Raw genomic sequence first — 14,024 nt, 5'->3', positions numbered from 1 at the left:
AGGCACAGGTAGTCGCATAAGTGATTTCAAATGTAGAAGTCATACACTTGATGATCGAAGAAAGCGTCATAAGTACATTTGTATAGCTTAAGAATGCCACACAAGCCGTGAGTAATTGCCACCTTGTAGCACACACTCTCATCCAAACCACGTCCTGGCATATTCAACCGCCCCAAGAGCTCTGCGTAGCAATCCTAGTCGCTGATTCGATTTATAGTCCAGCAAGCCAAGCGACACCAAAACCACGAGAACGTTAATAGCACGCGAGCTGATCTTGAGCAACTTTCCACGACTACTGACCCTTCTCTCGTCCTCCAGAGTCCACTCTCGCTTAAATCCTAGACCATTCTTGACCCTGAGCCATTTCAAACCGTCCATGGAGTAAGGCGGGTGTGCTAAAGCCGAAAGTTTCGAGATCAACGGTCTTGGCCTGGCGATAGTGCGCATGTGAGAGAACTCCTTGAATCCCCATTGCCCGTGGTAGTAGCCGTGGCCTGACTCTCCGACACCACCGAAGGGAGCACCGGGGATGGCGGCATGCAGAGCCACCAAGTTGACGGTGACACCACCGGATTGGGTGGATGAGATGACTACTCGCGGTCAGGTTAAGTCAGACAATTTGTAGCAGGGTAACACGTACTGTGATCAATCTCCGTGTGGTCATGACCAAAAATGTATAGACCAAGAGGCGCGGGAAGACTGTCCAGGGGATTAGCAACCTCTTCGTGATTTAGAGGAATATGCTTACCTGTTAATCGAGTCAATGGCATCCTGGGTGGCCGATGTCATCACCGGGCAGATCGACCCAAATAATTCTTCGGAAAGCAGCGTGTCTGTGTTGATTAGCCTTCTGTAAACCTGAATGCTCAGAAAACCCCACCTTTCATATTGACATTTGACACAACAGACGGAGGGATCTGGCGCTTCTCGTTGCTCAAGGCCGCATCAGTTTCCACCCGGCCGTCCGTCTTCTCCAACAGACCCTTCAAGCGATCGTAATTTCTCTGGTTCACAATTCTCGTCATTCCTTCTTCTCCCTCCTTGAAATATTTGTTGAAGTAGAACGTCAACCGCTCCAACAGCTGTTTCTCGACGTCGGGATGGACAAACACATGGTTCACCGAGAGACAGATCTGTCCCGAATTGACAAACTTGATCCACGCGATGTCGCGAGCTGCGGCCTCGATATCAGCCGACTTGGTCACAATAGCCGGACATTGGCCTCCCAGTTCCAGAGTGGTGGGGGTCAGGTTCTTAGCTGCGGCGGCGGCGACATGTCTCGCTACATTCACCGACCCAGTAAAAAAGATGTGGTCGAATTTCCTCGCCAGGAGGCTCCCAGTCTCTGCTGCTCCTCCGGTCACCACCTGAATAGCGCTGGAATCCATGTACTTGGGAATCAACTCGACCATCAGATCCTGCGTGGCGACGGTGATCTCCGACGGCTTCAACATCACGGCACAGCCGGCTGTGATGGCCGCAATCAACGGCTGAAAGATCAGGGACGTGGGATAGTTCCAGGGCCCGATGATCAGCGCGACTCCAAGTGGCTCGTAGCGAATGGTCGGACGCAGCAGCCACTTCATGGGGAGCGGGCAGTCCGGTACCTGATCGGCTGTCCATTTTTCAATGTTCTGCACATGGTCCAGAAGGTCCATTTTTATGCCGCGCAACTCGCTGAGCACCGACTCGAACGGGTGGCGATGGAGATCGTGGTGGAGAGCATCGATAATCCGCTGCTCGTTATCCTCGAGAAGCCACCACAATTGCTTCAACTGCCATTTGCGCCAGGCGAGTTCTCGAGTGCGCCCCGATCGGAAGGTATCGCGGAGGGTTTGGTAGGCGGTTTCCACCTGGGATTCTGAAGTATATGTTGTAGACATTTTGCTTGTCGAATATCAAGAGATATGGAAGGTGTCAGAGGAGCAGGAGGTGGCAGGCAGGAAGTACTCGGAGAACAACAGCATCGATCGGCGGTGCCATCGAAGCGGGGAGACGGGCTTTAATTCCGTCTGCCTCGGAACAACGTGGGTCGCTTGGATATGAGCAATCTCTAGCACGAGTTAGTTGGTGCGTAGTTGGACTCGGCGGCTTTTGCTGCGTTCTGAGCGCGTCATGCTGCCTACGCCGTGCTGCCTAGTCGGACTAGTGAAACCATCCAACGGCGTTCCCTGTCCTGCGATCCAGAGTGACTCACTTGGCACACATCGGAATCATACGGCTTAGCTTCCCCTGGTTCTGACTGTTGGGGGGCGCAGGGATCCTAGCTCTTACGGCTATTTCAGGGGTTCTTTGTTTAGGATCCAACGCTGCTGCACGCCACCGTTTGCCTGATCTCCAGCCGTACTGGCTCGAGCCATGGTTTGCGGCCCTGTACCTGCTCTCTAGACCAATCGGATATGCTCATTTACGAAGCGGAAGCACGTTTCCTTCCTGGCAAAGTTGCTGAAACCGTTGCTCCCGCCAAGGAAATGAATGTCTCGGGAAAGGACTCTAGTGAAGCGGACCCACGCGATGGATATTTTTATCCCCTCGTATTATCACCAGCGCATAACACTGTTATTGCTGTTCAGATCTTACGGGCCTCCTTATGAAATCGTTGGCGGTGGCTTTCACTTGTTGCTGCGCTTTGACCTACAGCTAAAATGCATCGATCCTTATGCAGGGATCAAGGATCAGCCCTGTCGCAATACTAACCAGATTGGATGACGGTTCTGACACGGTCAATTGCGATGAATGATTTGTAAAATTGTAAGCCTTTTGTCGGCTGAGACATAAATTCAATAATGATATATTCCTGATAGTTCAGGATCCCAACTCTCTTCCAACTTTTTCTCACGCGGAAAACAATCCTCCTCCGGTGCAAATCCAAACAACATCAACAGGTCGTGAGTTACTCGTCCCCAAATCACAGCGCGCCTGTGGCTTGGCTCTGCTCGCCGCCGTTATCGTTCCCAGTGCTTATGCTCTGTAGCGGAATCGATTGGTTCTGTACGTCTATCGGTACAATGACATTCGGCTCGCTGTTGTAGTTCGTTTGGGTCACGTAGTTGTAAGCCGCGAAACCCAGTGATATAATGCCGAGATTGTAGGCGCCAAATTGGTACCACTGCTGATAAATATAGTTGACGCCTTGGCTGTCAATGATAAAAGAAGCCATCATGCCCAGTGCATTCACCCCTCGAAATGCGCCGGAGTATCGGGCGAGTCTGTAAGAGATGTCAGCTTCAAGACAGCATTTGAGAACATAGAGGAAGGAGACTCACTTCAATGGATCATTGGTAAGGGAGGTAATCACATACTGCGTTACCATTTGAAAGGTGCTAGAGGTAACAGGTCACATTACGAAGCGTTGAGATAGATGGGATGCTGCCTACCCGTATACCACTCCCGAAAGAATATAGGTATAACATGTTGACTTGAATGCCTCGTCTCTCCAGTCTGTCGACGGTCCGGGCCTTCTCCGGTCGACTCTATACATTAATAACCACACGGTCTGAATGGTGCAGGCTCCAACGGTAAACAAGGCCACGAGACAGATGGCAGCAAGGGTTCGAGCTCTTCTCTTCAAGAACGAGCTATCCAGGAATCGAGAGATTCCCCAACTAGCTGGGATCTGAACGGCGCTGAAAATGAAGTTGTTCAAACAGCGCGTGCGAATGTTGAAAAAGTACCCGTTCAAGGAGCTCTGTAGCGCCAGGGCAATCTCGCCCACCAGCATGGGCGGCAGAAGCTCCAGGAGCCCCGGCTCTGCGAACATCTTCAGATGACTCCATATTTCGGCCTTCCAAGTCGACTCGAAGCTTCTGGCAATGTTCTGTCCGTCACTGCGAACCACCGCAGACGGTCGCACGAGAAAGACGGCCGCAATGAACATGGATGCAACCTGCAGGCCCACGAGCGAGCCGTAAATGCTTTCCGGGACTCGCGCGTCGTCGGTCCTCTGGTGGAAATTGATGCCCAGCATCATGAGCGAGGCGATTGTTGACCCGGTTGCACAGCACATCCACTGGTACGTCACGTAGCGGGCCTTTTGCTTTTCCTCTGCATAGGAATACGCGATCGCTCCTGCCGACGTCCATAGCAGAGACGCGCACACTCCCTCTATGGCACCACCGAGATATGCCATCCAGGAGTGACCAGTCTTGTCGAGATACCATAATCCGCCTGCTGTCATGAGCTGGCTAGGCTATGTAGAAGGATATTCCCAGCGACGTACCGGTATATAAGGTGTATCCAACTGCGCTCAGGGCCATGGTCACTCTTGGGCCCATGAGATTCATGAGCACACCCCCAAGCCATCCCGTCAGGAAGAAAACGAGATACAAGATCCAATTGGCAGTGGCGGCGACAGCTAAAGAGCTGGGTCTACCACCACCGGCACCGAGACCGGTCAGTGCTAGATAGAAACCGGGTTGAAGGAACAACACCAATCTAGTTACATTGTTAACAGTTGAATCATCGCAGCCACTGGAGGGACTAACTTGCCCAGCGACGAAATTCTGAAATAGCGGGTGAGTGCGCTTTTCAAACCATCTTTTCATGACTTTGCCGATGCTGCCCATTTCGGCTTGTGGGGATGTTATTGGAGTGCTAGATTCGAACAACGCAAACGACGTTTAAACCAGATGATGAGATCGAAGAACAGGAAAGAATGATGTAACACTAGAATGACTGTCTTCGGGACTGTTGTTCAACAAATCATTCCTTCTTAGAATTCTCGCCCACCTCGCTCGTGCCCAGATGGCAAGCACACCAGGCAGGCTACGCAACGTGTAGGGTGTACTTTCCTCCACAATGCGAGACGACATCTTCTCCTTGGTTCAAATTTGTCTTTATTCTATCGCCGTAATTTCATTGCAAACTCTTCTTTTGTTGGGAATCATCTATTGTTTTCTTCGGGTCGGGTGTTTTGAAATAAGAACAGCTGTTATTTCCCTCCTTGTCGACTTGATTCATTCCAAAACGTCTCTCCGGCCTCTCTCCGGAGTGTGCCATACATTGAGCTACTGTCCAGACATTCACCGGCGTATTTCCGAGCTGCTTGCATGTTCCGATCGGCCACTTCTAATCCGGGCAGCTTCACGTTATTCTGACTGGCAATAGACAGTGCATGCGCTGCGTCTTTGATCGCCAGGGACACGCCAAAGCCTGGCCGTGTGTCGAGCGGGGGGGCATATATCCCACTGGTTAACCTACAATATCCAGGTTAGATTTAGTTGACCCAATTCTCTCATACAACACTCCTTACCGCTGCGAATATCCGCCCGCCACGGCCCCGAATGACTCCGATATCAACTCCTGCATGGCAGCATCGCCGAGCCCCGTTTTCTCCGCGAACACATGTGCCTCCCCAACTGCTTCCATGAGATTGAGCGTGATGATATTTCTGGTCGCTGTCAGCTTTCACCTGTGAATCGTGCAATGTGCCCTTACCCTCCGACTTTTAGAAGGGCCGCATTCTGCGCCTTCTCTCCACAGTCGATGATCTTCCGTCCCATGACGTCGAGAATGTATCCCTTGACCGTTTCGACATTCTCGCTAGGTCCACCGATCGCAAAGACAAGCTTTCCAGATGAAGCAATCGCTGGTCCACCAAATACCGGCGCGGAAAGAAACCTCCCTCCATTCATGGCAAGAAGCTCGGACACGTTCGCAGCCGTATCGGGGTGGACTGTGGAGCAGTCGACAAACACTTTCCCTTGTATTTGACCGTCGTTGGCGACGCCTCGCATTAGGTCTTGCAGTACACCATCATTTGCCACCTGATGCTTGTGTTAGATGTGGGGTCTGCAAAACCATGGGAGGAGCCTACCATTGTGAAGATCAGGTCACAATTTGCTACCAAATCACCATAGCTGTATGCAGGCACCGCGCCGAGAGCTTCTAAATCTGCGCCCGTCGACATGGTGCGATTATAGTAGGTCAGGTTTGGTTGTTCATAATTTGCGAGATATTGTTGCAGGTTTTCGGCCATGGGTCGGCCCATAGATCCTAGGCCGTACTTTGAATTATCAGTCTCGTATTTAGTTTGACTCTGTCTGGAGCACTCACCCAGCCAATACGGGGACTCGATGGATTTCTCATGGTGACTAGACTTGAATGCCTGGACTAGAGAATTGCATTCAAGTATTATCTTCATTGCTATCTATATACTATCTAGTTATGACTCAAGATTGCTCTTCTCGGCCGACTCCATCTAACCACCCGCCATTGGAACCTTGTCGGATGCACATCCGATCTTTCGATCTGTTTTCTCGGTGATTATCCTTGCTCTAAGTTCTCTCCTTGCTTTCTATTTTGCCCCGCATTTTCAGAGGGTTGACAATGTCAATAACTCCTTCTGCGTTCAATCCAGCGCTCAGACTAGGTACCTGCCTAGTTTTATGGTCGAGCGTTGTTCACAACATCTTACATACCCAAGTTCCAAACACTACGCTTCTGACTAACTCACTGTGTGTAGGCCTTAATATCAATCCATTTCTGGTGATCAAGCTTTAAGGAGAGCAGGAAACTTGTGGAAGTCGCTATCTCTCGGATTCGGGCCGCGGTCCGATGGCTGGGCAATAGCCGTCAGTCTTCTCGCTCCTAGGATGAATCTTTTTGAACAATACTCGATGTTCTAGTCTTCCGGTTAGTCTATAATGGCCTATTATGCTTTTGGTTGTTCTATCTTATTTAATTACTGAGGTATGCATCGGTCGCAGAAAGCCCAAAGCACCAGAGAGGAAATAGAATATATATCTTGCATTGGAAGGTAGTCTTTCCAGACCCGAAGTTAACTACGACGATTTCTTCACAAAGTATCCTACAACAACATCCTACAAGCTTAAATCAAAGCGAAAGGTGTAGGTAAGTCAGGGCAATATGAGGGGCCCAAAGACTCAATCCCTGGTTCATCCATGCCTTCGGCTGTTGCCCGAGACGCCGGGAATGCCTCCGAAAGGGCGTGTTCGACATCCACGGCTGCATTCAGCCTGATAACCCCGAGAGTAGCACAGTTGTGCAATGATCGGTCCCAGTACTATCTCGTAGGCCTTATCATCTCTCGCATTGGTTCCACAGTCTGTTCGTGCGGGGTCGAGCGAGTCATGGCGATCACCCACTCAGGAGCAGCTCCTTCCCTCCACCATTGTCCAACACTCTCGCATACACCGAACTGCCCTCATCATGTCTACAAACATATCCAAGCCCTGGCTGAATCGGGTCCAGCCTCCAGATCTCACCCTCGTCAATGTCAATATTGTGGACGTCAGCGCCGGTCGCATCATCCCCAGCAGCGGCGTTCGTATCCGCGACGGCGTTATCGCGGGGATCGGCCCAGCGGAGCAGATTTCCAGTCCCGAGTCCACGACAGTTGACTTGCAAAATCGCTATCTCTGTCCCGGACTGATTGACTGTCATGTGCACTTAACAGCGACGCCGGGAAGTCCCTTACTGAAGGACCTGTTCGCGACCAGTCCGAACGCGATCGCTTATCGCACCGCGTATGTCGCCCGGGAGATGCTGCTGCGTGGGTTCACAACGGTGCGAGATACCGGCGGTGCCGACGCGGCGTTGAGAGATGCCATTGCCGAGGGTCTTATCACTGGTCCTCGCCTGTTCATCGCTGGGAAGGCGCTCTCACAGACGGGCGGACACGGGGACTTTCGAGCTCCGTATCAGGGCGACGAAGCGAAGTGCTGCGGGGGCCATTCGCCGTCGCTGGCAAGGGTGTGCGATGGCGTTCCGGAGTGTCTGGCAGCTGTAAGGGACGAGCTGCGCCAAGGGGCTAATTTTATTAAGATCATGGTCGGCGGTGGAGTGGCGACCCCGACCGATGCGCTCGATATGCTGCAGTTCACGGCCGAGGAAATCCAAGCCATCACCACCACCGCGGCGTATTCGAACACCTACGTCACGGCACACGCGTACACCACGAAGGCGATACGTCATGCAGTGGACAACGGCGTTCGCGGCATTGAGCATGGGAACTTCATCGACCCGGACACGGCCAGGTACTGCCAGAAAAAGGGCGTTGTGTTTACACCCACCCTGGTGACGTATAAGGGCATGTCGGAGCCGCCGTTTGACAACTTTCTGGATGAGTTTAGCCAGGCTAAGAATCAGCAGGTGCTGGCGAGTGGGCTCAAGGCGCTGGAAACTCTCCGGGATGCGGGCATCACTATCTGCTACGGGTCCGATCTCCTGGCGGGCATGCATCCGCTGCAGAATCAAGAATTCAGCATCCGATCGGGTGCTTTGAGTTCGGTGGATATTTTGCGTTCGGCGACCGTCAACGCGGCAAAGTATATTGGAATGGAAGGAAGGTTAGGCGACGTTAGGGAGGGGGCAATTGCAGACTTGCTGGTTCTGGATGCGAATCCGCTAGAGGATGTTTCTATCCTGGATAGAGTTGACCAGGCCTTAGCGGCGATTATCAAGGATGGACGCGTTGTGACGAGCAGGTTGGAGAGTCTCTCCGTTGATGCTTTGTATGATCCACATCGCATTCAGCATTAAGCGCAATCTGATTCTTCCTCTATTTGGCAAGAACAAGTCAAACATTCATTTAGAATTTATTTGTGCTTCCTGAGTATGCTCTAGGTGGTTCAAGTCTAATTATAGGCAGAAGACACAAATAGACTTGCAGTCAAAAGCGCAGAGCGAGCGTTGAATGATATCATAATTTGAACCTTGCAGCTCATTATCGTCACCAAGGCCTGCGCCAGCCATAAACCTTACTACAAATAACCTTATATAAAAAACCTGCGTTTAAACTTCGGCGTATGTGGGATCAGCATGTCAGGACCTTTTCCCCTGTCTCGGCCCAAGTTTGTTACTCTATAGAGTCACCCTGTAGTGTAAAAGAACACAAGTTTCATGGATCGATAGATCCTGGGACATGGCATACTTGCTTCCACTTACATATCCCTGTCTCTGTTCTCTCAACTTCATGTGATGCGATCATATGCATTCGGAGGTTATAAGTACACCTGGTGGATCATGGGCAATCACAATCACACAGAGAACACATTTTTCCATTCTCCCAGCTTAACCAGCATCTCCTGTGCCATAATTGATCACAATGCAGCAAGCCAGCCTATCCAATGTCTTGAAGCCCGCGCTTTCCAGCTCCCAGGAATGCATCGTTCCTCTTTCCCCTGATATTTGCTTCGGCTCGGGTAGGTAAATGTCATAGATCTCTTCCATTGATCCAGACGGTTAACGCCGCCAGTAACCATGGGTGGCTACATGCCCTGCCTTGCAGCCCAGTATGCCTCGCACTATGCATCCCAGCGTCCTGGCCTAGAATCCCAAGCTAGTCTGCGGTCAATGAATGCCCAGTACTATCGACCTTTGTTTCCTGCCAGAGGCCCGGTTCGCATGGCCCTCCGCGAGATCAGCGTTGGAAAGGCCTGGTCGACCCTAAGAGTGGAGGTGTTTCAGCCAACAAAGTGTACCGAGATGGCCATCTCCGTTGACATGCTGTACGTGTTCCTGATCTCTCCTGCGGACAGCAAGTAATAATACCTCGGATTCTCCAACCGATCTGCATCATCTCTAACTCGACCGACCAACTGGACTATCCATCCACCCCCTCGTCCTGTCGATCTCACGAAGTTGGAAACTCACACCGACCCCGGCTGGATATGCTATCACACGTCATTCAAACCGAACGGGTTCCGACGAGCCCATTCCTATCTGAAACATTTTATCCCTGTCGACTGGTTCCCCGAGACCCCATTCATTGAGCAGTGGGTAACCCCCGGCTGGGACTGTGCGCCGTCCGGCTCATCTCTACACTCCAAAGAGAGTTCAAATGATGACGGGATGGAGAACGACCCCCGAGCTCGTTGGACCACCGATATGATCCCCTTCATAATGGACGCGAGCCTACCTCCCGAATGCAATTTCCTGCCCAGCAAACATGACCTACAGTTAGTCAGTATGACTGCGTTTCTACGGTATGCCGCCGCCCAAAAGAAAGCACGGGAGCGAGGCGAGCCAAATTGGAGGGACGTGCCGAACGATGGCTCGGAAGGCTTTGATGCGTCGATAGTCAACGTGGCCCTGGCGATGTCCATCGACATTCGGCAGGAGTTGCCGGCTGAAGGCGTCCGGTGGCTTTATTTGAGGAATGAGGTCAAGTGTATCCGGAATGGGGGGGTCCACGTGGAGGCAACTCTGTTTGATGAGAAGATGAGGCTGGTGGCCGTCAGTCATCAGACCGGACAATTTGTGTCAGCTGGGAAAAAGAGAATGAAGAAGACGGAGAGCCGGTTGTAAGGGCTGAGGCGCATTACTTTCAAAATTCAAATGGTTCTGTGAGAAGTAGTATCTCTGAGCTCACGCCCTTTTATTACATGCACCTCCCTACCAGCATTATAAGACATTAAACTTTTATATATACCACCCTTAGCACCCCTTGTCCTCGCCGTTGACCAGCAACATTGTCTACAGAATCCGACCCTTCACCTGGTGAATCTTCTTCACGTTCACATCCTTCCACATAACCACCGATCCCAGGGTGAAGATATACAAGCAAGTCGCCGCAATCAACATCAGCCGCTGCGTCTCGCTGTAGCTGCGATTGATCGCATTCCGCGCGTCACTCCCGATCGGATATGCCGCCTGCACATTCAAATCGCCATAGATGCTGGCGAAATTCTCCATCTCACTCGCAGGGAGATATTTCATCAGCTTCTCGGGGAAGATGCCCATCCACATGGCACCGGCGATCGTAGAACCCACGGCACTTCCGATCGAGATTACAGCGCCTTCGATAGCCAAGACGGCGGGGATATCCTGCTGCGTGGACACGGCCATCACGGTCATTTGTTCGCAGATGACGAGCGTGCCGCCGCCGAAAGCGATGAAAATCTGACACATGACGATGTAGCCGATGTTAGTGTCTGCTTCGCGGAATTTGATCATCAGGCCGACGCCGAGGATGGTGATGGGGACACCGAAGTAGAGTGCGGTCCACTTCAGACGGCCGTTGTACCGGATCAGAACACCCATGACGAGACTCCAGAAGCAGGAGCCCACGGTGTAGATGTTGGTGATGTATGTGGCGTGGGTGACGGATTGGTTCATCACGACGATCAGCAGGGAGTAGAAGTAGTTGTCCCACATGTACCAGGCCGTGTAGATGGATGCTGCCATGGTGTAAGTGAAGAAGACGGTCGGGTTCTTCATGAGCTTCCACGGGATGAAGGTGACTGGGGCCCAGAAGCGTTCGTACAGTGCGAAGGCGATGATGAGGAGACCGCCGATCGTCACGAAGCAAATAATGAGCGGCGAGCGCCATCCGTCGGGCTGCTTGGTGTAGAGGTTAAACGAGAGCAGGAAGAGCGCGATACCGGTAACGAGGAAGAGGAGGCCCAGCGCATCGAATTCCCTCAGGTAGTATACAACCGACTGCCACCAGGAGCGGTTGCTCGTGCGCTCGGGCACCAGTCCTGCTTTGATGGCCTTCCGCTGGTTGTAGTAGAAGAGGAAGAAGAGAGGCGAGCAGACGACGGGCAGGATGATTGCCCAGATGCCGAATCCCCAGCGGAATCCCATCGTCTGGAGCACACTGTCTGCAGCGGGACCGTATGCCCAGGTGGTGGCGATGTAGGGCGACGCGATGAACGCGATCCAGAAGGCTCGGTTTTTGAGGGCGGAGGTGTCGGCGATGAAGATATCCATGGTGAAGTTCATGCCGCTGGTGCCGATCGCGTGGAAGACCTGCGCAGCGCAGTATGTTTCAACGTTATTGCAGCCGGCCATCATGATCAGACCGACCGTGAGGGAGCCGAGCATCAGCGCATAACCCTGCGGTCGGCCCCAGATGTCGATGAGTTTGGCGTAAGGCAACTTCATTAGACCGCCCATGAGACTGGATAAGATCTGCGTCGTGGCCGTCAAGGAGTGCTGCTGGAAGGAACTGGTGACATATGGCGTGAGGACTCCGATGATTCCGGACGCAAAGGCCATGACGAAGTGAATGATCCAAATCCTGCAGCATGCCTCATTAGCCGGGATTATTGAAGAACGCGAGATCACGACTCACAGAGCATAAGCCAGAATAATATGCTGCATCGACCAGACTTGGGTCATGGCCTGCGCCGTCTGCACACCATGCTGGAAGTTTGGATTGACCAGCTCGCTCTCGCTGTCCGACCCAACTGCAGGGGCCGATGCCTGTGCCTCCTTGCTGTAGGACTCGGGAACGGCTTCATTGTCGTGTCGAACTTCCTCCTCGGTCACAGGGACCTCGTCCGCCTTGAGGGGAAGTCTGAACTTCATCTTATCGCGACTGTTGTGAGTGCCAGATCAGACAGCTCCTCCGTCCACGGGCAGATCCATTCCTAAATACCGCCATGTTTGCCCACCGGGGCGGCGGTGGCGGGAAAATCCGGTTGGCAATCCGAGTTACATTCCAAGCCCTCGCTTGCACTAGCGTTGAGAAACAGCAAGGACCAGGGCCATTTGGGCAGACCAACAGGACGCTACGCATAGATTCTCACAGGTCAGGGCCCTGGATTGGTGGGGTTCAAGAACAAATTTGCTTTATCTGATGATCAGATAATTTGATTGAGTTCGGCCCACTTGCAGATTGTGGTTAAAACGGCGTCGGTAGTGCGCGCTTGCGATCCTTTAGACGGTCTTGGGGGCGTCCGTTGGTCGGAGGTTTTACATAAAAGGACAAGGCTGTGTATGCAAGTAATTGGGGTGTGACCAGGCAGAAAAAAGCACAAAAGAAAAAAAGTTCAATTCAGCTACATCTCCACCAGTCAGACCACCAACTCTGACTCAATCCAAGTCGAGGAAATACTGGATGCTGCCACTCAGCGCCGCTGCGATCACGCTGCCATGATCTTCATCCGGATACTCCCTGATCTCAACGGATCGCAGTTGATCGCCACGCACCAGTCGATCGTACATTTCCTTACAATTGTCATTCATGCGACGTTCCATTTTGCCCTGAACCCGTTGTTGAAAACTCTCATCGGACTCGCCTCTATCGCGAACAGGAAATTGCTCCCGCGACCCATAGCACAGGCGAAGGGCTGGCCGAGGATCCAGACCGGAGTCTACAAGAAAGCGCGATTCCTCGGCGAGGATAAACCGGTCATTCCACCAAATCGAGGGACTAGCCGCTAGATAAGTGTCGAAGCTAGCCGGGCGTGTAAACAAGGAGTGGAGCACGAAAAGCCCGCCGTAGGAGTGACCGAACAGCGCCGTCCGCCCCAGCTCGAGGCGTGGAAATATCGAGCCAAGCAGGACCGGCTGCACCACCGTCGTGATTAGCTGAAGAAATTTATCCGCGCCACCGTATGCATGCGCCTGGCTTTGGCCGTCGGGGCCCTTGGGTGCCGTGAATTCCTCACACGGAGGCGTCAGGTCATACCCTCGTCGCGCATCCCAGATATTGGCTGTATCTGCCAGTGGGTATCCGACACCGACGACGATGGTGCCCGGTTCGTCCGGTCGCAGGGCCTGTCGTCGTCGCACGGCTTCCGTGGCAGTCAGGAACATAGCATTGCCGTCCACCACGTAACTGTGGTCGCATTTGTTATTCCACCGTGCTGGGGATCGGGGTACATGCAGGATGCGACCTACAGCACATTGGCACGAGTAGACGGGTCCGCTGGCCAGTCGAGTGGCCAGGAGACTTGGATGAGATGGCCGTCAGTGTCCGGCCCATCCGCAACACGCCACGAGGAAACATTCCGCAGCGAGAACTCGTCCGAACGCGTGAAGGACCATCCCCCGCCAGGATTCGAGGATTCTGTCGGCAATTTCTCGGCCATGGCTAAGACTTGACCAGGATTCTGAAAGCACCAATAGCGAAACAGCCCTACGGTCTCATGTGAATGGGAAAGCAAGGACAGTCAAATACAACGACCGCTGCAACGCCAAGACCGGTGCAACCACCTGGCCTTAGACCTCGCTTGAGAGCACCAAGACGGGCAAGGAGCTGGGGACTTCAAGAACCAATTGCCAGCTAGAGAACGGAGACGAGAGCTCCGAAAGCGGAGCCTCGCACAGCG

At 52.7% G+C, this 14,024-nt stretch overlaps 7 protein-coding genes across 7 annotated transcripts; 2 read left to right on the top strand and 5 right to left on the bottom strand.

The window, feature by feature from the left end:
- Positions 1-3: 3 nt before the first annotated feature.
- Positions 4-2,167, bottom strand: P170DRAFT_392176 (aldehyde dehydrogenase family protein). Its single transcript, XM_024845963.1, has 4 exons — positions 881-2,167; positions 749-833; positions 641-699; positions 4-590 (listed from the first exon to the last, which is right to left on the bottom strand). The coding sequence occupies exons 1-4, from the start codon at positions 1,881-1,883 to the stop codon at positions 139-141; spliced, it is 1,599 nt and encodes a 532-aa protein (XP_024699429.1). The 5' UTR covers positions 1,884-2,167; the 3' UTR covers positions 4-138.
- Positions 2,168-2,908: 741 nt separating this feature from the next.
- P170DRAFT_367886 (membrane transporter) lies at positions 2,909-4,544 on the bottom strand (the record flags this gene model as incomplete). Its single annotated transcript, XM_024844830.1, has 4 exons — positions 2,909-3,209; positions 3,267-3,323; positions 3,378-4,167; positions 4,220-4,544. The coding sequence occupies 4 exons, from the start codon at positions 4,542-4,544 to the stop codon at positions 2,909-2,911; spliced, it is 1,473 nt and encodes a 490-aa protein (XP_024699428.1).
- Positions 4,545-4,930: 386 nt separating this feature from the next.
- P170DRAFT_450328 (NAD(P)-dependent oxidoreductase) lies at positions 4,931-6,087 on the bottom strand (the record flags this gene model as incomplete). Its single annotated transcript, XM_024851116.1, has 5 exons — positions 4,931-5,195; positions 5,252-5,389; positions 5,437-5,765; positions 5,816-6,004; positions 6,055-6,087. The coding sequence occupies 5 exons, from the start codon at positions 6,085-6,087 to the stop codon at positions 4,931-4,933; spliced, it is 954 nt and encodes a 317-aa protein (XP_024699427.1).
- Positions 6,088-7,170: 1,083 nt separating this feature from the next.
- P170DRAFT_368478 (imidazolonepropionase) lies at positions 7,171-8,502 on the top strand (the record flags this gene model as incomplete). Its single annotated transcript, XM_024844863.1, has 1 exon — positions 7,171-8,502. One exon carries the CDS (start codon positions 7,171-7,173, stop codon positions 8,500-8,502), a length of 1,332 nt encoding a protein of 443 aa, XP_024699426.1.
- A 565-nt stretch (positions 8,503-9,067) lies between these two features.
- On the top strand, positions 9,068-10,269 carry P170DRAFT_513384 (uncharacterized protein; the record flags this gene model as incomplete). Its single annotated transcript, XM_024855103.1, has 3 exons — positions 9,068-9,164; positions 9,218-9,474; positions 9,604-10,269. 3 exons carry the CDS (start codon positions 9,068-9,070, stop codon positions 10,267-10,269), a joined length of 1,020 nt encoding a protein of 339 aa, XP_024699425.1.
- A 128-nt stretch (positions 10,270-10,397) lies between these two features.
- Positions 10,398-12,684, bottom strand: P170DRAFT_440494 (MFS general substrate transporter). Its single transcript, XM_024850092.1, has 2 exons — positions 12,041-12,684; positions 10,398-11,986 (listed from the first exon to the last, which is right to left on the bottom strand). The coding sequence occupies exons 1-2, from the start codon at positions 12,274-12,276 to the stop codon at positions 10,438-10,440; spliced, it is 1,785 nt and encodes a 594-aa protein (XP_024699424.1). The 5' UTR covers positions 12,277-12,684; the 3' UTR covers positions 10,398-10,437.
- Positions 12,685-12,738: 54 nt separating this feature from the next.
- On the bottom strand, positions 12,739-13,818 carry P170DRAFT_440493 (alpha/beta hydrolase). Its single transcript, XM_024850091.1, has one exon. It carries the CDS (start codon positions 13,507-13,509, stop codon positions 12,784-12,786), a length of 726 nt encoding a protein of 241 aa, XP_024699423.1. The 5' UTR covers positions 13,510-13,818; the 3' UTR covers positions 12,739-12,783.
- Between the last annotated feature and the right edge of the window lie 206 nt (positions 13,819-14,024).

Source organism: Aspergillus steynii, assembly GCF_002849105.1.
Source record: "Aspergillus steynii IBT 23096 chromosome Unknown P170scaffold_9, whole genome shotgun sequence".
NCBI lineage: Eukaryota > Fungi > Ascomycota > Eurotiomycetes > Eurotiales > Aspergillaceae > Aspergillus > Aspergillus steynii.
This window is presented reverse-complemented; position numbering and strand designations above follow the sequence as displayed.

Coding starts and splice junctions, on each gene's coding strand:
- P170DRAFT_440494 (XM_024850092.1), bottom strand. CDS start 12,276: ATGAAGTTCAGACTTCCCCTCAAGGCGGACGAGGTCCCTGTGACCGAG. Junction 11,987..12,040: donor ATTATTCTGGCTTATGCTCT/GTGAGTCGTGAT, acceptor GGCATGCTGCAG/GATTTGGATCATTCACTTCG.
- P170DRAFT_392176 (XM_024845963.1), bottom strand. CDS start 1,883: ATGTCTACAACATATACTTCAGAATCCCAGGTGGAAACCGCCTACCAA. Junction 834..880: donor GTCAAATGTCAATATGAAAG/GTGGGGTTTTCT, acceptor TAATCAACACAG/ACACGCTGCTTTCCGAAGAA. Junction 591..640: donor CCACACGGAGATTGATCACA/GTACGTGTTACC, acceptor GACCGCGAGTAG/TCATCTCATCCACCCAATCC.
- P170DRAFT_440493 (XM_024850091.1), bottom strand. CDS start 13,509: ATGTTCCTGACTGCCACGGAAGCCGTGCGACGACGACAGGCCCTGCGA.